Source organism: Notamacropus eugenii, chromosome 6 (genome assembly GCF_028372415.1).
Source record: "Notamacropus eugenii isolate mMacEug1 chromosome 6, mMacEug1.pri_v2, whole genome shotgun sequence".
NCBI lineage: Eukaryota > Metazoa > Chordata > Mammalia > Diprotodontia > Macropodidae > Notamacropus > Notamacropus eugenii.
The window spans coordinates 29,747,124-29,768,091 of NC_092877.1; the positions used below are offsets into that span (position 1 = coordinate 29,747,124).

The following is a 20,968-nucleotide window of genomic DNA, read 5'->3' on the forward strand; positions in this document are numbered from 1 at the left end:
CTGCTCCTTCCAGGCTTCATCACCTTGCCCCAGTGTGGGTACCTTCTCCTCTGCCCATTTCCACTCCCTTTTAGGTGTTGTCTCCTTTCATGGAAGGAGAGTGAGATTTACATCTTTGCCAAGCTCTGCCTGACTTAAATCCAATTTACTGGAAAGTCTAGACATCACCCTCATGTCATTGGTCTTCTCCCATGAAAGGATGAGCAATGTCATCTTTCTTTAGAATATTAGCTACCTGAGGGCTTGTGTTCATATTCCCTGTGCTTAGCATAGTTCTTGGCACATAGTAAGGCTTGCTGACTTAGGAGTAGACAGCCACCACTGGTGTTCAAGCAGAGGCTGGATATTAGAGTGGGGAATCATCGCTGGTTAGGGGGTTGGGTGTGATCATCTTTAAGGCCCCTTCCCTTCTAAATTCAGAGAACTGCAGAGATTCCCTAAACATCTCTTGGTTCAACTCTGCAGTGATCTGAGTCCAGCCATATGAACAACGAGAGACCTCAACTTCAGTTGTCAGTAATCTGAATGAGATGCCTTACTAACCATTAAAAGGAGTTCCTGTAAATTCCAGTGGATAGTGAAGTCAATAAGCATGTATTAAACACCTACTATGTGCCAGATGCTGTGCACAACCCTCTTGCATTAATGTAACAATAGGAAGCCCCCAGGTAGTAACTTTGGGGTCTTCTTCTAGTCCTAGTACCTACAGCTAAAGAACCGCCTAGTTCAGGGAATGCATGAACTTACTTTATAGCTATTTTGATTATTATATTCCAAAATAACTTATTTCCCTTATATTCCTCTGTATTTTATTTAACAAATTTTAAAATATTATTCTGAGATTGGATTTATAGGCTTCACTCGGTCTTCCAAAGGGGTCCAGGACAGAAGAAAAAAGGTTAACAAGAGTTATATGTAACCTTTGTTGCTTTTCTGCTTAATTCAAGAACCACAATATCATTCGAGATATTCCCTTTTTATTGTGTATTTTAAATAATCAGTAAAGGCACAGGACTTATTTAAGCCACCATGTACATACAGTATGCCACAACCTCTGTAATCTGAACCAATTGGATCACTGTAACCATGCTTCCATTCATGGAGAAAAAAAGTCCCCAAACGAATCTTTTTTTAAAAACAATTTTATAACTTAAGAAGGAGTGCTTTGCATACGACAAGTAGAATTGACAATGTATTAGGAAAATGGACCAGAATTAACATGTAATAGAAGTACTGGGGTTCTAATGGATTGAGGAAAAGACCACACAAAGTTTTGACTAGATCACTGACTCTCAAATGCAGAACCCCAAAGGACCGCAGGGTTATTACAAGGCTAAAGGAATTAATATGCAAAGCTATAAATAAACCAGCCTTCCATAGATCAAATGTTTCACACACATATAAATGGCTATTAAAAAAACTATATAGATGCTGTTATTAATAAAAATATTAAATCATTTAAAAGAATCTAGAGTAGATTTTTTTGATTACATATTTTCTCAATAGCTGATACTGTAACATGTGAGTCAGATCCATAATTTTGACATTTAAATAAGTTAGGTAACACCAGCTGCCTCCAAAAAGGGTGCAGTGGATAGCATGCCAGCATTACAGTTAGGAGGACTTGAGTTCAAATTCGACCACAGACACTTGGCACTTGCTAGCTGTGTGACCCTGGGCAAGTCACTTAAACCCAACTGCGTCAAAAATAAAGGTTAGGAATTACTAAATAAATTAACTTTTTCAGACAAATAATATAGCTAATATGTATCGAATGTTTTCAGATTTGCAAAGAGCTTTACATACATTACTTCATTTGAGCTTTACAACAACCCTGTTAGGTAGGTGCTATTATTTATTTATAATAATCATTTACAGATGAAGACTCTAGGGCTGAGAAATATTGAAGTGATTTGCCCAAGGTGACATAGCTGATGTCTGGAGCAGGATTTGGACTAAGTTTTCTGGACTTCAAATGCAGTATTCTATCAACTGTTCCACCAAGGGGCCTCAAATTATTATGTTATATGTAAACTATATAGTTCTATATTCCTATTATCTTGACAATGTCAACATGACAATCAAAGGCAATCAGGAAGAAATGGCATTTTTTTTCCTAATGGGATCATGGCTTGTTAAGGTCTTCTGCTTCCCCAAGGTTATGGATGGCCTGGTTGTCCAGCAACTCCCTCTTCTTGTCACTTGGCATTATTAGGTTATTAACCATTGCTCTGACAACAGTTGTAACGGGTACCGAATGATCTTTAGCCCAAGAGGTTGGGAGTGAACTAAAGAATTTTCTGATCAACCATTCACCTGGGCGGGATTCTTTTCTGTTACATAAAAGGACTCTAAAATGTACAAGGAGAAAAACAAATATCTTATGATAAAATACATAATTAGAAAGAATTTGGATACAAGATTTCATCTGATACTTAAGGAAAAAAATTAAGGAGACAATTAATAATGCCCAGCAAGTATTTCCTAGCTACTCTAAAAAGATACTTATCCCACTTTCTCCCAAAAGCAAAGGCAGGGATGTCACCAGGACAAGCTAATACCACCTTGCCCAAAAGTAGAAAGGAAAGAGTAGTTCTTTTTAACCCTGCTCTCCTTAAATCAGGGGTTTTTAACTTGGGGTTTATGAATTCTTTAAAAAGTACACAGTGATAACTGCATATCAATGTAATTGGTTTCCTTTGTAATCCTATGTATTTTACTTTATGCATTTAAAAACATTATTCAAAGGAATCCATAAAGTCTATGGTAAATATCTAGAAAGTCCTAAAGGCTATATGGTAAGTCTAAAGTCCATAGACTTTATCAGTGCAAGGACACACAAACAAACACACACACACACACACACACACACACACGACCACTGCACACATACATACACACACACACACACACACACACACACACACACACAACCACTGCTGTAGAGTGCTGACAGAATAAACTGTCTTGGCCATCTTGAGTTGTCCATTTCTGGACTAGACAGACAGACCAGAATAAAAGCCAGAGGGACAAGCACTGAAAAATATAATCTTTGGAGTCAAGTGGAATGTCCAAGACCAAAGTTCTTGACACTGTCACAATGATCCTTTCCTATCCCTGGTTTTATCTAAGTCTTGAAGATGTTCCTTAGTTCCTCATTATTTAGTACAAGAAAATATGACATCCCCAAAATGTATGATTATCTTCTGCTTTTGACTAAAAATTAAAAATCTGAGCTAGTATCAGCTTCCCCTAAAGCCGAATTTAGTCCTGAAGGCAAGAAAGTATATGCAGCACTAAAATACTTACGCAGGCCTAAAAATTGTGTACCGATCAAAGTTAAGTTCTTCAACTTTGGCTTCTACTTCACCCTAAAAAAATAAATCAGTATTTAATTAAAATCAACTCATCGCTCCCTGCTCTACTCCGACAAATTCAAGATAAGAATGACTTCACCTTCTGCAGAGTAGCCAGTCCCCAAAAGTCTGAGTTGTACCTATGATTCATTTCCTTCAATATTCCAAGAATTCATGATTATAGCCGTGGGCACATCATCCACCAACACAGTGCCTTAGTGGGTGACTTGAGAAATTTATCACCTACTGTTGATGAGTCTCTCCTCACTTAGCCAAGTTAGTTCTTAGAAGAGAAGTATTGTCTATGGCAAAGATGACTCAAATCCAGTCATTTTTAAGTTTAGACTCAAAGTCAACCTGGCATATCAGATGGACAGGTTCTACCAGATCTTTGACCCCACCAGTATTGCATACAAGAACTCAGGGTCTCCTCCATGTCATGACAAAGCACTGGTATAAATAGGTCTTTTATCAGATTTGTGAATATATAAAAATAAGAAAATTTTAAATCTGGAGAAGCCCATCTCATTCAAATCCCTGATGGTAAAATGGAAGCTCAAAGAGATGAACTGACCTACTAAAAGTTCATTTCTAGAGAACTGTACAAGGTTTTTCTTTGAGGGCCTTTCTCAATCCTGAGATTCTCTGATAAACTTCTGATCAATCAATAAACATTCATCAAGCGCCTGCTATGTTCCAGGCATTGTGTGAAGCACTTATAATCTAATGGGGGAGACACGTAAACAAATACATATGAAGTAATCTATATTCAGTATAAATAGGAAATAATTAACTGAGGGAAGGCATTGGAATTAAGATACATTGGGGTAGGCTTCCTGTAGAAAGTGGGGTTTTAGTTGGGACTTAAAAGAAGCCACAGAGGTCAGTAGTTGAAGGCTAACACTACACTGAGGAAATGTGATGCAGTGGACAAAATGCTGACTTCAAAGTCAAGATCTGGGTTCAAGTTCTACCTCTGACAACCTGTGGGCCATATATGACCTTAGGGAAGCGTGCCCCTTGGGTGTAAGACTAAGTCACGGAGAAATTTCTGATTTTCATTGAGAGAAAAAGTGCTTGGAAGAGAGCTCCCTGCATTGAGGCAATCGCAGACTGTGTGAAACAAGAACATTGTGTGATAATAAAAATAAATGTCTCTCTGCTCTCAGACTAATATTCCAGACCAGTGGCTTTCATAGGGTTTCAGGCCATGAAGCACTTCGGTAGGTCTACTCCTCCACCCACATACCCATCGTACCAGAGGGAAGTTATCCTTCTGCCCATCTTACAGAACAAGAAACTTTGGCCCAGAGATGTTAATCTGGTAAGCAGCTTGCCCAGGGTTAACACAGCTAGTCATGACTTCATCTGCTTCTTTATTTGCTCCAATGTACCATCTTTTAAGGAGATTACCCTTAAGGTTTTTGTCTCCCTGGGCATCAGCAGACACAGGTCTTAACCCTGGTTCTATCATCTGACTCGCTATATAACCTTGAATCAAGCCATTCACCTTGACAAACCTCAACCTCCCCATCCATAAAATAAAGGTGAGAGCCTAGATGATCATTAAAGTCCTTTTGAGAGTTGGATTTTATAAACCTATAAACCTTCAGTTTTCTATGTTAGGCAAAGTAATTTACAAGATTCTTCAGGAAAAAATTTTTCAATCAAAATGATCTAGCAGAAAAGATGCTGCTTCAGGCACCATTGATTATAGTGGCTTTCATTTCAAGACAAAAAATTCTATGAATGTTTAAATCTAAGAACAGTACCAAGAAAGCAACACTACATAAACTTAAGAAAATACAGAATTGCTTTCATCTTAATGCATTTAGTTCTGAATGGTTTTTTTTCTTTTCCTCCCTAAATTACCCATTGCATTGTTTTATGTCAACAATACAAAAAAAAAACTGTTTGCTTCTTGGAATTCATATCTGTAAATTATTTTTATTGCATAGTTTTCCTTTTGAGAATGCACTCAGCTTTGGAGTTAAAATTTTATCTTAAACTTTTATATTGACAATAGGACAGATGTCAATTTAAAAACGATACCATGCAGTTCTTCCAGGGTGAAGGGCCATGGTTCCTGAATGTTTTGTTGTTCAGTTGTGTCCAACTCTACATGACCCACTGGACTGTGTCCATGGGATTTTCTTGGCAAAGATACTGGAGTGGTTTGCCATTTCCTTCTCCAGGGTGTCCCACTTTTACAGATAAGGAAATGGGGCAAACAAGGATAAGTGACTTTGCCCAGGATCACACAACTAGTAAGTGTCTGAGACTGGATTTGAACTCATATCTTCCTGACTTCAGACCCGGGGCTCTATTCACTAAGTCACCTAGCTGCCCCTTCCTAAATGCTTAATGGGAGCCCTAATAGTGCTGGGCTGAGTGGAAATCTTTAGTAATAACCTATGGGGTCAGATGATATTTTACTGACCTTAACTGCATTTAAGTTCAATAAGTCAATTACATACATACAGGATGAGGAAGACAGGAGCAGTTCATTTGAAAATAAAAGGTCTTAATTGATCCCAAGCTTACCATATGCCAATGGTGTGATGAAATTACTAGAAAAGTTAATGCAATCTTAAATTGCTGATTTTGATAGATGCGAATTCTCAATGAGTAATCAAAATAAACACTAGAGGTCAGTATGGAGAGATATTTTCTAATGTAAGGTAACCCTAAAATTATTTTCAAAGCTAAAAACAACCCTTTCCCCAGTAAAATATTTTTCATAAGTATAAAAATTTAAGGTCATCATTATTCACACTGACCAGATGTACTCGTCAAGTCATCATTTAGAATGGCCAAGTCTCTTTAACAGTTTCTAAAAACAGAAGCCTATACAAACCTTAATTTGTAAATATAAAAAACTGCTCGACTTATCAGCGCCTTTAGATGAAAGTAAGTTGAAATGTTTGCAGCCTCCAGCTTTTGCCAGCTCTGCAGACTTCAACACATAATCCCGGTCAACACGGACAAATCCATCCTGCGGGAAGAATAAAAGATGTGAGGGTGATTTCCAAGTGGCTGTGAGTTAGGATCGTGTCTCTTGGTTCATCTTAAAGATTAGTCTTTGTTTCTGGCTTGCACCCAAGCTCCATCCAAAGGCAGTGCTGAAATTCAAAAGAAGAAAGAATCCAAGTTCGGACAGCAAGACAGAGTGCCAACTTGAGTAGAAAGGAGAAAAAGAACAGCTGCAAGGGAAAAACCAAAGCAAGATAAGAGAGAAAAACACAAGAGGCCAGGAAAAGTAACTGAAGGTTAGAAAACTTTCTATTTCTTCAGTCTCAATCATTTTTTTCCTAACATCTCCATCCATCTTGTGTTTTGTTGACCTCTCTAAGCTCACTCTGTGTGTTAAATGATAAGTTCTTTACAATCTCCTTATACCTTATACTCCTGTCCCCAAACTAGGGACACAATTCTCTTTGCTGTTCCCACAAAGAGCACTCCATCTCCTGGCTCAAAGCAATGTTAAAAGGTTGTCCCCCATACCTGGAGTGCTCTCTCTACTCATCTCTGCTCCTAGAAAGTTCCACTTTCTACAAGATACCTTTCCTAGTCCTTAATGTCACTGCCTTCCCTCAGAGATCATCTCCAATTTACCCTGAAAATATATCTTATTTGTACATAACTACATATTTTTTCCTTGTTTAGACTTTGAACTCCATGAGAACGGCGACTACGTGGGGGTGGGGGTGGGGTTGTGTGTGGGGGTGTGTGTGTGTGTGTGTGTGTGTGTGTGTGTGTTTGCCCTTTTCTTTATATCCCTAGTGCTTAGAATGGTACCTAGCACATACTAAGCACTTAATAAATGTTTAATAAATTTGACTGACCTGATAAACCAAAACTAAATTCTAAAATAATACCACCATGTGCTAGCGAGATCACACATAGAATGCTTTGTTCAATTATGGACACTATATTTTAAAGAAGAACATTAACAAAGAGAACTTGCCTAGAGGCAGGAAACTAAAATGAGGAGGGTTCTACAAACCATAGCTGGTGGGAAACAGTTGAAAGAACCGGGGAAATGTAGCTCAGACAGAAGATTTAGGAATGTCATTTAGGAATGACAGCTATCTGGAAGCCTCTGACATGATCTAGAAGCAAAGTAACCAGAATATATGATCTCAATATACCACCACTGTAGGAACCATCAGAAGAAAAAAAAATCTGAAGCAGACTGAGAAAACAAGCTAGTCAAACTCAAATGGGGAAGGAAGATCAAAGAATCATAGATTTAGGACTAGAAGGATCTTAGAATCATCTAGTCCAATCCTCTCAGTCTCAAGTAGTAATAAATAAAATAACCTGTCGATCAATCTAATACAACTTTATTACCAGAATCCCAACCAAAGGACAATTTAAAAAAAAATTAGCCAGAAAAGTAGCTGGATGGTTCTTGGTTATTTAGAATAAGCATTATCACAATACCCTGGTATCCCATAAACAAGAGACAGCTAAAAATAAAGCACAAATGTCAATTTTCATGTACCTTCCTAACTTATCCAAACCCATGCATTACAGCAATTTTTAGTCCTTACAATGGGGAAATGTCACTTCTAATTTTTCTTAAAATGATGAACAAGTTACTACTACATTATTTGAAATTCAACCTCTTTACTTTACATAGAAAATACCTATAATCAAAAATTAAGTTTAGGTTTTCATGCCCTTTGGAGTCAAAGGACCTGAATTCAAATCTCAGGCTTTGTCACTTATCACCTATGACTTTGGAAAGATCATTTAGACAGTTTGGGTCTCATCCTCATCTGTACAGCCAATGAGTTGGATTAGATTAATTCAATAATAAACATTTATTCAGCGTTTATCATGGACCAGTTATATAGCAGGAGGAAGCAGGAAGACTAAATAGGTCTTCCTTTCTAAGATGGATGTAAGTCCATTCTCTGACATATACAGGCTACAGGACTCTGGGAATATTACTTAACTAGTTACTGACTGAAGGCAGAGAAGGTGCTGACTTGCCTGGGAGGAAAGAATTTTCTGACCCAAGAGCTCAAAACTCTGTGAGTTTTGGTCTCAGGACCACATTACACTTTTGAAAATTATTGAGGACCCCAAGGAACTATTGTTTATGTGTTTACGCTTATGTGGATATCTATATTTACCTCATTAGAAATGAAAATGGATGCATTTTAAAAATCTTAATTACTTCATTTACAATAATAAACCCATTATATAGTAAAGTCATTTATTTGGTGAAGAGTAACTATATTTTCCAAAACAAAAAAAGTCAGTGATAAAAGTGCCATTATTTTACAGATTTCTGCAAATTCTCTAAGTATAGAGTTTAACAGAAGATGGCTGGATTCTCAAATCTGTTTTTGCATTCAATCTGTGGTGATATGTTGTTTTGGTTGAAATATATGAAGAAAATTCAGTTTTATATGAATATGTCATTGGAATAGAAAGGAGAAGATTTTAGGCAAATAATATCTTGTATCATTATGAAAATAGTTTTGATCTTGTGAGACCCTAAAAGGTGTTAGGGAATCTTACAGGTCAGTGGACCACACTTTTGAGAACCAGTGCCATATACCAATGAAATCATTAAGTGTAGTCCAAAAAAGGAATTGCCTGGAATACTTGGGACAAAGAATGATACAAGTCACCTCTGAAGTCCTTTCCAACACCAAATCTAAGATATTATGATCTAATTTGCTAGGAAATTGAGTCCCAGATTTAGGAATAGGACTTATCTAGAATAATAGGATTCCCTCAAGATTATATAACGAGTCAATGAGAGCCAGAATTGGCATTCAGATCTCCTGACCCTCAGTTCAATCCATGTGTACTTTCCACTTAACAGTAGATCCTTTGCTTTCAGGAAGGTTAACCTATCTGAACAATCTTAAACACTCTCTAGCCTCCCTTAGATGGACTCCACCTCATTTTGGAATCAGCGTTGTGCAAACCCATCTGAGATCCAAGTAGCCCATACCAGGAAAGTAGCTTTCCCAGGCAGGGACCTGAGTTATAAGCTCAGTTACAAGTGGTTGAATGGGTTTCTTCAATTTCAAAGTTTTTCTCATTGGTTTCTGCTTGGTAACATGAAGATTCATTTTGTTTCTGCTTTTCTTCTTCACCCACTCTCCTTCCCACTAGAAGAATTCTGATTTTCAGAAGTAGACACTTTACGCACCAAACTGCCAAAGTCAATGGGTGAAATATTAATTCTGACTTTTTTTTAAGGGGTACTATTTGGAAGGATTATTGTCGGTGTCTGTAGTAAGACTCCCTGTCTTTTATCTACTTCTCAAAAAGGGAGAGACTCAGCCAATGAAAAGCCCCTAAACCGACGCTGTCTCTGTTAATCCAAGGCCAGTAAAGGGACACTTTGATTAAATGGAGACCCTAATTTATTTAGCTTTAGTTCTGGATCAGCCTCTTGTTAATAGAGTGCTGTCGTCTCCAATTGTTGGAGGAAAATTAAAGTGACATAAATACCATGGGAGTCTTTCAGTCTGGTTAGTCTGCTACCTCACATCAATGCTACCCCAGCCATCAGACGTTGGCGTCCTTCCTTTCACTGGCCTCGCTAACAACTGACAACCGTTCCTAGGAGGACGAGCACCCACGCTGCCACTTGGAACCCACACTTAACCCATCATCCCCGCTCAATGGGGACTGTTTGACAAGGTGCCCATACCTTTCTCTACTGCTGGTCCTGGGGACAAAGCTAAATATTGTTTTATTAGCAATCAATGGCCTGATAATCCACAACAATTCTACAAATCCACTGAGCTCCCAAGCAGATTAGAAACACCGCTGGGGTTTCCCCCCCCATGCCCACTCGATTTTTGAATTTCATTTCCCTCACCCTGATGCATGGCCTTTTAGCTGGAGAGCGAATCTCAAAGCCAAATCTAGTCAGGGTTCTTTAATGTGGACAGCTCCCAAAGACTCAAAACTCACACTTAAATGTGAGCCCTGAGACGCCTCACAGGTGCCTTTGTGTGCAAGCTTCTGCCTAACTCCCACAACCCTGTGGAAGGCAGAAGATTCTATTTGTTCAAAGAAAAGGAGCTGATTTGAAAGGACCATACTAAACATCTACCCCTCTCCAACACACACACACACACACACACACACACACACACACACACACACACACACACACACATACACAAATGTATTCAAAAAACACAAACCCTCATATTTTAGTTTAATAAGCCACACTCTCAGATGTTTCTGTAAAAAATTAAGGCCTTAAACTCTTTTTTTGTTTGTTTGAAATAAAGAACACAAATCATTCAATTATGGGAAACTAGTTACTAGGCTACAGCCTGGTGAAGCAAGGGCACATTTAGCAAAGGATTTAACATAGCAAAGTCCAACCACTATTCCTCTTTCTTTTCTCACATGAAAACCACTTAAAGAAAAAAATCCTAATAAAAGTACTCTATTTGTATGACACCAGGGATATCAGATATAGGATTTTAGATTTGGAAGACATTCTAGTCATCATATAATCTGACCCCCTCATTTTAAAGATGAGAAAAACAAGGCCAAATGGCTTGCCTGGGGTCACACATAAGTCAAACAGAAGAGCCAATATTAAATCTACATCTTCTGACTCTCAATCTAGGGCTTGTTCCACTATTCCACATTAACTTACTCAACAATTTTTCTTTTTTCCTTCTTTTCTTTTTTTTTTGTTCAGTCATTTCAGTTATGTCCAACTCTTCATGACCCCATTTGGGGTTTTCTTGGCAAAGATCCTGGATTGGTTTGCCATTTCCTCCTCCAGCTCATTTTACAGATGAGGAAACTGAGGCAGGCAAGGTTATGTAACTTGCCCAAGGTCACCCAGCTAGTAAGTGTCTGAGGCTGGATTTGAACTCATGAAGATGAGACTTCCTGACTCCAGGCACTCCATCCACTGCACCACCTAGCTGCCCAACAATTTTTCTACTTCATCCACATAGAGTTTTTTAGAGGCATTATCTTCATCAACAGAATTGAAGGAAAGAAATAATCATTTATTAAGCGCTAACTGTGCACTGGGCACCATGCTAAACACTTCACAAATGTTATCTCATTCAGTTCTTTACAATAACCTGGTGAAGTAAATGCTATTACTATCCCCATTTCACAGAGAAGGAAACTGAAGTGACTTCGTCACACCCAGCTAGTAAGCCTCTGAGATTTGATTTAAACTAAGCTGTCTCTAACTCTATCCACATCCTAGCAATGAGAACAGTGACTGGTAGATAGTAGGTACTTCATAAATATTTGTTAATTGATTGACTGGTATAGTAAAAAAAAAAAGCTCTGGATTGGGAATTCAATCACAGTTCTACTATTTACTAGCTGAGTAACCTTGGCCAAGTCATTTAGCTTCCCTGTGCCTCAGTTTCCCCATGTTTAACATGAGAAAATAGTACTAAATATTTCTAAGGTCCCTTCCAACTCCAGTCCCTAGCCAACTTCTAAGCTAGGTCACTAAGAGGAACAACATGGCACAAATATTTAACTTAATATTATTTCCCTCCACTACTAAGCACCAACCTCTTAATTCTGGTGCCCTCCCTTTGTTATTTCCAATTTCTCTTGTATAAAGCTTGTTTGTATACAGTCTTTTGCATGTTATCTCCCCATTAGACTGTGTGCTGCTTTCAAATGGGAACCATCTTTGTAACCACAGTGCCTAGCACATAGTAGGTGCTCAAAAATTTTTTACTGACTCTCCAATCTACCATCCATAAAGTTTCTACATTTTTAATCCAAAAGTACAGGAGTAAACAGCCATGTTACTCTCCTGATCAACAAAGTCCACTGACTCCTTATCACTTTTTTCCCCAATTCAACACACATTTATTAACCATCTACTATGAGAACAAGTCACTGTACAACTATAGATGCTACAGATATAAAGACACAAAAAAGAAGGCACTCTCTACTCCTTTATTGCCCCATTGAAACTTCCATATACACAGATAAATAACTGAAAAGTAATGACAGGAGGGTGAAATTGCTAGCATCTGGAAAGTTCAGGAAAGATTTTACAGAAGTATCACCTGTATTGAGCCTTTAAGGGAACTAGAATTCTTAAAGGTGGAGGCGAGAAGGGTGTTGAATGAAGGGTCATGAATAAACTCGTGCAAAGGATGAAATACTCAGCCAATCAACTAGCATCTAGTAAATGCCTACTTTGTGTCAGGCACACTCTAATGGAAATTAACAAAAAGCATAAAAGGGGTATAATATGACCCCTACCTCTTTTCTATGATAAAATACAAACTCCTCTGTTTAGGATTTAATGTCCATCTTAACCTGGTTCTAACCTACTTCTCCAGCCTTATGATGTATTACTACCCTTCACGTAACTGGTCAAATTGGTCTATTTTCTGTTCCTTCTACGTAGCTGTTCTTCTGCCTTCTCTGCACCTTTGCATAAGTTGTCTACCATATCTAGAAGGAACTCCTTCCTTACCTCCAAGTTTCAAAATCCCTAGTTTTCTTCAAAGCTCTGCACAAATGGCCAATGAACTAAAAAGGAGTACGAGCCATATGACCCTAGGAGGTTATAAGCTTCATGAGGACAGGCGTCTTGTCTCATCTAAACAGTGTATCTGCCTTCTGTACACAGCAAGCACTTAATATTTATTAAATGGTATTAATACTAGAATCTTTTACTAAACTAGTGCTTTGTGGTTAAAAAATAGAACATACATTACTTCATGTACAGATTTCATAAAATCTAGAGCTGGAAGGTACATTTCAGAACCTCATGTCCAAATCCTTCATTTTACAGATAGGGAAACCCCAAAAAATCAAAGCAATATTTTCAGGGTCACAGTGGTAATCACATCAACTTTAAGAGATAAAAAAGGCAGGAATTATCTCCATTTAACAGATGAGGAAACTGAGGGTCTAATAAGTAAAGTTTTTGCCTGAGGTCACACTACTAGTCACTTGAAAAGTTAGGCCTCAAACCCAAATCTAGGGCACGCTGAACTGCATATACCATTTCCCCTCTAAGAAACAGAAGTAATATGATTCTAGGGCAGTTAGGTGGGTTTGGAACCAAGAAGACTCATCTTCGTGAGTTCAAATCTGGCCTCAAACAGTTACTAGCTGTGTGACCCTAAGCAAGTCACTTAACCCATTTGTCTCAGTTTCCTTATCTGTAAAATGAGCTGGAGAAGGAAATAGCAAATCACTCCAGTATCTTTGCCAAGAAAACCCCAAATGGGGTCATGAAGAGTCAGATATGACTACAAAACAACTAAACAAAATATGATCTCTTACCTTTACACTTACTAAAAACTTCCCCTTTCACGTCATGTTTTTGAAATAAAACAGCCAGAACAAATAATGACTGAATGGGCAAAAAAAAAAATCTCATTTCAATACATAAAAGACTAGATCAAATTCCAAACAAAAACAAAAATATGTTGCAAGAAAAGGGGGAAAAAAAACCCTGTTCCCACTGATAGTTGTACAAAATCTGGATGCAACAAAGTCTACTGGGCAATGCTTTAGAGCTACCGGTAGTAAGATTTGTTTTCTAGCATGAAAACTGATGGTTCTAGGCCTAAAAGCAGTCTTGGATTTTAGTGAACCACCAACAAAATCAGGTTGGCCCCATGTGGAACAGTGGAAAGTTCCATGTAAAAGTACAAAAGTACAATCAATCAAATCCTTCCTAATAGAATGTGCCACTCCCTACTCTGGAAACTAAAGCAACAACATTTAAGAGCTTGAAACACAAAAATATGTTCTTGATCATTTCCTGCTTTACTTTCAGAGGCTCATGAACATGAAAAGTCATTTAGTCCAAGTTCCATTTCACAGATAAGACAAGTTACACCCAGAGAGGTTAAATGATTGCCCAAAGTCACAGAGGTAGTAATGGAAGCCAGTGCATGCTCCCTATTGCACATTTTCTCTCTCAGACCTAATCACCTCTTCCTTCTTTCCAATGCAGAATTTAAAATCTAACTTACCAAATGGTATCTACTTTGAAAAGCAAAAGATGTATAATGGCACCTTAACATTATGCACTGATTACCAATGACCCAGGATCACTCACAATAGGTGAGGAAGACTAGTGTATTTTATGTGAGTCTCTTTTGCCTATATCTGCCAAAAAGCCTAAGGGGAAGGAATTACATTTTTCTTTCTCATCACACAGGCTCTTTATCCTCAGCAAAGAATTTTGCCAAGGGAAACAAACAATACTCGATATAGAAATCAGAGGCAATAAATTAACTCCTGCAGATGAGACAGGGACCCCAGCGTACATTTCTACTGCAGTATGCTAAATGATTCCTTCATGTCAACAGGCCACTCATACTGCAGCTAAAATGTAAGAGAGTATCTTTCCAAACAAGAGCTGAACTAAGGTATTAATAATGAGATGAAAAACTAGAAATCATGCTAAACAACTCTGAATCATCCTCTGAGGCTGAATCATTAACGAAGGTTCAATTATCACCAGAGGCCAAGTCACGTCTAGATGTTCTGATGCTTTATTGCTGAAGTGTAAAGTCTGGCATGAAAAGAGGCTGAAGGGGAGGGAGGAGAGTGATAAGGAGGGGGGAAGAAAGAAGAGGGAGTAACAGAGAATGGGAAAGGAAGGAGAGAGAATACACTTCTAATTCAAATTTTCATGAGGAAGGAGGCATTAACTGACAAAGACCAGTTACAATTACTCAGACCTAATGGCTTACAATAAGGAGAGACAATAGGTCTGAGGGTCATGGGTTGTTGGTTTTTTAAGAACCTTAAAGGGAAAATGATGCCAAGGGCCCATCAACATGCCAGAGGGCTGGGGCAAGGTCTCTCCATCAATATATAATTTCCCCATGTGGCTAAGAAGACGTTCATCAATTCTGACCAACTCCATTAACCTCTGAGATCATCTGGTTTTTGTATCCTGTGCTTGGTCAACTTACCCTGTTCATGTCTACCCTATTCTCTCATCCACCTTTCTGACTCACTGCTTCAACTCACTCCTACACTTGCATCCAATCTGGTGCCAAAGCCCTGCCATTCTTACTTTGTTCCCCTATCTCTCCTTCTCTCCACTTACATACCTGTCACGCTGGGGAGGCTCATCACTTCACACTAGCACTGTAACAATAGCCTACTGCTAGGTCTTGCCCCATCCCAGTCCAACCTCCACTAAGTTGCTAGTGCAATCTTCCTAAAGTGCATTTCTTACCAGGTAACTCACTTAGTCAATAGATTCCAATGGCTCTCTACTATGTGCAGCACTGTGTGAAACTCATAGAGAAAGACCTCTCACTACATATTGCCATAGAAAACTACAAATTAACAGGATCTATGCTGCATTGCATTTTATTTATTCTGTTAAACATTTTCCAATTACATTTTAATCCAATTCAGGCTATATTCAGAGTTGTGTGTGGGCTGAAAAATAAAATTGGACAGCTCTGATCACAAGGTCAAATGTAAAAGTCTCTCTGACTTTTAATGACCTTTGCCACCGAGTTCCTTCCTATCTTTACACAGTCATCTGGTACTTTTCCCCCCTCTATAGACTCTACAACCCAGCAACACCAGCCTTTCTTACTGTTCTCACATATGAAATTTCATTTCCCAACTTTATTTCTTTTCACTGGCTCTCCCCCATCGCTGGAATGCTTTCCCGCACTGCTTCCTCCTCTTGGTTTCCCAGGGTTTCTAGAAGACTCAGTTCTAACCTCACCCTCTGGAAGAGGCCTTCCCTTGTCTCCCACTACCAGAGCCCTCCCTCTGAGCTTACCTCCCATTTCCCTTGTATATACTGTTGTACATATATTTGTGTTCGTAGTTGCTTCCTCCAGTACAATGTGAACTCCTTGAAGGGAGGTCTTGTCTTTCTTCTTTGTTTTTGTCCTTCTTTGTATCCCCAGAACTTAGTACAGTGTCTCATGCATAGTAAGAGCTTAACTGAATGTTCCTTGACTGAATGACTGAACTTGCCAATATATGATACATGTGGACAGTGGGTTTTCCCATCCTCTCTAGGAGCTCCTTAAGCTACAGCTGTAGGCAACAGGCCATTCCTGGCAGCTGTCCTCAGGCAACCCTGGCTGTCCTCAAGGTTTTGACTTCAGCACAATTTATAAATAGAGGTACCATGGAAGTATCTAGCAACTTCTTAAAGACTTGGCTAAGTCTGGTACTCATTTATTACCACAAATATAATGGAATATTATTGTACCATGTGAACTAACATAAGGAATTTAGAAAAATAGGAGAAGACTTACATGAATGGATAGACAGCATGGAAAGTATTATATAAAATGAGTTCATGAAAACAACCCTATAATGCTGTCAAACTCAAGTTAACTGAAATTACCAGTGAAAAGAAGAAACCTATCACCCTCCCCACAATAAACTGGTTGGAAGATGATGGGTTTCAAATACTGCATACAGTATGAGACACAGATATACTGTCAGTTGGTTTTTGTTCAATTTTTTCTTAACTGATATGAACGAATGAATAATGAATGAATGAAAAGAGGGAGGAAAGAGGGAAGGAAGAAAAAAGAGAGAAAGAGAGAGATAAGGAAAGAAAGAAAGAAGAAAAAGGAAAGAAAGAGAAAGGAAGGAAGGAAAGAAAGAAAAGAGAAAGGAGGGAGGGAAGAAGAAAGAGAGAAAAGAAGAAAGGAAGAAAGAGAAAAGAAAAACATTATAAATTAGGAGGGGAAAAACCAAGGATGACCATTCAGTACTTTCCAGAGACCAACAGAGAATCCTGAATGATGATTCTCTCTTGGGAGAGCGTACAAGGTCGTTCTCAGTGTGGCCAGCAGTACCTGAGCAGGTGGAATGGAAGGAGAAAAGATGAAAAGAAAAGAGATCCTGGAGATATTCCTCTAACATGATGGTCAAGAGGGTTTTTTCCTTTCTTACCGCACCAGCTTTGCCTCTGGTAGTCCCCAGACAACAAAAGCCAACATCATGGCCTTGGAAAGCTGAGGAATATTCATCAAGCTTTTCAAAATCCACCACTTCTTGACGCTAGGTAACAAACAAAGAGACAGAGTGTTAAAAAGTATTAAAGGATGAAACACGAGACACTACAAGAGTCCATCTATCAGACATCGACATTTACAGACTCGTTTTCTCCTGTACATGAAAGCATTTTCTCTCTGAAGTGTTGAAAGTTAAATTTTAATATCCTTAAGGTACACAAAGAAGAAGTATAAAATAATTCATCCATTAACATCAATGCCAAATTAAAATGCCTATGCAGCTCCCCAAAGCCTTATGTATTGTCATAGGTGGGTTGCTGGTCTGGTAGACAGATCCCTACAATGATAAAAGCTCAAATGCTTTGCTTATATCAATGCCTACCCCAGAGCTTAGGTTAGTGCTTCTGTAGGTACTTAATAAATGCTTGTCGATTTGACCCTATTCTTCCCAACTAGATAGGTGAAAATTTTGTCCAGTATTACCAGAATAATTATATATCCATAGCTTTAATGGATATCATCACAAGAATGTCTGGGGACTCAGACTTGCAGTGAAGGGGTTGTTATCAGGACAGCATCCAACAAAACACCTCACATAGGCAAGACAATGAACCCACGAAGGTGTGTCCCCCAGGGGAATTTAAGCTCCTTGAGGGCAGGAACTATTTTTGAATCTCTAGCCTAGCACAATGCCTGGCATATAGTAGGTACTTAATAAATGCTTGCTTTTGATTAATTTGTATCCCCAAAACCTAATATTCTGAATTTTTCTAACTCTCTAAAATTTCCAAAGCATTTTTAACATATATTTCTACATTCCTCCCAAACAATCTTATAAAATTTATGGGCAAAATAAGATTGTCCCCATTTTAGAAGTGAGGAAACCTAGACACAAAAAAGGCTAAGTAATTTGTCAAGGTTCCTTCCATAAACACCTCAATGCCTCCATTACTGACGACCACGTGCAATCCCCTAAATATTGGATTTATGGTGAATACATACACACATACATGTGTATACACGATGAATACACACACACACACACAGCCTCTCCAATCAAGTGAGATGCATAAAGAAGACCCAGAATGAAAAGGAAATAGCCATAAAGGTCAACCTTTGCTAAATTCTAGAAGCCAACCCTGGGGCCAAGATGGTGCTTGAGTTCTGAAATTTACTAATCATTCAAAGTTCCTATGGGGTTATTTCTAAGCATGATGCAACTGCTGCCAACCCACAACACCCCATACATTACCACATGTTTATAAGCTTCCTCTGCGAACTCTAATTTCCTGCGCCCAATGAGGGTGACCTTAGAAAACAGGTTCTCTTTTAGGATTTCTCTGAGGAGCACTTGGCCAGTTTCTCCTGAGGCCCCCAGAATGAACACAGATTTATTCTGCATCCTGAAGTCTTCCCGGAACTTCGGTAGGGCTCCTGCATCCACCATACTGTGTGCAAGAGACATAACAGATGTTAGAGGCTTGTAAGAATTTGTTGTTGAGCTAGGAAAAGATCAGGGGCCAGAAGTCTAGTTTAAAATCTCAGCTCTAACACTAACTACCTGTGTAGGCAAGTCCCATTGGCTACTTGTAGTGCTTTGGTTACCTCATTTGCAAGATGATGCAACTGATGGAGATGACTTCCTAGGTCCCTCCCACTTTAAGGCTATGATCTTAGGAGAATGGAACCCAAAGTAGGAACCTGAAGGCAAGTTTCCTGGCTTCAATTCATAGTCTGGTGCAAGGCCTAGTGATCTAAAAAAAATAAAATAAAATTTAAAAAAAGCCCACATCTCATTATTTTCAAATCTGTTGCTTTATTATTGTTTAGCCGTCTGACCCTTCATGACCCCATGGACCATACTGTCCACAACAAAGATACTGGAGTAGTTTACCATTTCTTTCTCTAGTGGATAAAAGAAGCAGATAAGTGACTTGGCCAGGGTCCCACAGCTACTAGGGTCTGAGGCCAGAGATGAACCCAAATTTTCCTAGCTCCAGACCTTTCTATCCACCAAGCCACTTAGCTGCCCCGATACTGGAGTGGTCTGCCATTTCCTTCTCCAGCTCATTTTACAGATGAGGAAACTGAGGCACACAGGGTTAAGGAACTTACCTATGGTCACAGAGCTAATAAGCGCCTGTGGCTACATTTGAACTCCAGTCCTCCTGACTCCCGCACCAGTGCCCTTTTGCTGTCCTACCTAACCTCATCTAGACCACTGGATTGTGCTCCAAAGCTTGTTTTTCTCGGGGTGGGGCATTGTTTATCGGGAGAATCTGGCCTGGAGGGGAAGGCGGAGGTTCCCCATCCTTTTATCTTATCCACAAAAGAGGAGTGGGGGAAGGAAGGGTGGAGAAATGGATGAGTCAGCTTACCTAGAGCACCCAGGAAGAGGCCTGCTCTACTTAATTCTCCAAAAATACAAATCTAGAATAAGGGATATAGGCCGAAAGTCCCACCTCACGGGGGCACTTCTCCCTTCTACAGCACTAGGTACCACTCCCCATCTACGACAGCGAAGGACAAAAACCAGGAGGCGGCAGGGCGCGATGGCCCGGCCCCGAAGCTCCCCAGGGACAGGCGCGCCTGCGGCTGCAGGGCACGGCTCCCGCGGACCCCGGCGGGCAGGACCCCTGGCGGGGGAGGAGATGGGGGGCTGACAGATCTCGGCTCCTGGCCAGGGGGGCGGGGGGCGCTACCTGGGGCCGGACTGCTCCTCCTCCGGGCCTTCCGGGTGCAGGTGCGGCAGAAGCAGTGCCGAGAGCAGCAGCACGGCTGCGCCCACCCCCAGCCCCGTGCCCAGAGACATCTCCTCGGCCTCTCCGCGGCCCCCAGCTCGGCCGCCCCCCCAAGTTCGGCTCCCAACCTGACACCTCCTGCGCAGGCCTCCGAATCTTCCGGACGATGACTCAGATCAGCGCCTCCCCCGGCTCGCGTCAGCCGGGAGGGGGGCGGGACTCTGCCGCGTGTGGACTGGAGATGCTCGCGGGGGCGCATCAGTGAGAACAGTCACAAAGCCCCGAAGTCACAGTGGTAACAGTCCCAAAGCCCCGAAGTCACAGTGGTAACAGTCACAAAGCCCCGAAGTCACAGTGGTAACAGTCACAAAGCCCCAGGGAGAGGGACCAGGCAGCCTGGGCACGGGGGCCAGGCTTTCGGGGCCTGAGCAGGGAGAAGCCAGGCACCCCCCATGCCCACCCCCAAGGTGACCAGATCTCCAGGAAAGGGATGAGCAGCCATTCTGGCCAGTTTCCCTGAAAATGCCCAAGTTCCCAGAAGGAGTGCAGTCATGCTGCTCTTCGTATGTGATCCATCGCGTCTGATCCTGTACTACCACCGACTAACCCTAAATTCGAGCTATGCTTCTCCCCATTGTAAAGAGCAGGAAACTGAGGCTGGGAGGGATGACGTGATTGATTAGCGCTGTCACACCGGGAGTCTCTGTGTCTCTGAGTTCTTCCCAATTCTAAGTCCAGCATTCCAGGAGCTGCAGTAACTGCCCCGAGTCACATAAAGGTAGATCGAGAGCTGGAAGGTACCTCACAGCCCAAGCTCTTCCAACTACTTCCTCTTACACAAGAGGAAACTGAGGCCCAGGGAAGTTAATGAACTTGCCAAAGGCCACATGAGTAGAAAGAT

The 20,968-nt window shown here is 40.2% G+C and overlaps 1 protein-coding gene across 3 annotated transcripts; it reads right to left on the minus strand.

Annotated features, from left to right (window-relative positions):
• Positions 1 to 960: 960 nt before the first annotated feature.
• Positions 961 to 20,301, minus strand: HTATIP2 (HIV-1 Tat interactive protein 2). 3 transcript variants are annotated; one of them, XM_072619347.1, is made up of 7 exons: positions 20,196 to 20,275; positions 18,932 to 19,080; positions 18,579 to 18,774; positions 17,265 to 17,372; positions 6,214 to 6,351; positions 3,310 to 3,371; positions 961 to 2,351 (listed from the first exon to the last, which is right to left on the minus strand). In XM_072619347.1, exons 2-7 carry the CDS (start codon positions 18,934 to 18,936, stop codon positions 2,126 to 2,128), a joined length of 735 nt encoding a protein of 244 aa, XP_072475448.1. In that variant the 5' UTR covers positions 18,937 to 19,080; positions 20,196 to 20,275; the 3' UTR covers positions 961 to 2,125. The 3 variants fall into 3 exon arrangements, with proteins under 3 accessions (XP_072475448.1, XP_072475446.1, XP_072475447.1); XM_072619345.1 differs by lacking the exon at positions 18,932 to 19,080 and having other exon boundaries at positions 20,196 to 20,301; XM_072619346.1 differs by lacking the exon at positions 18,932 to 19,080 and having other exon boundaries at positions 20,029 to 20,229.
• Between the last annotated feature and the right edge of the window lie 667 nt (positions 20,302 to 20,968).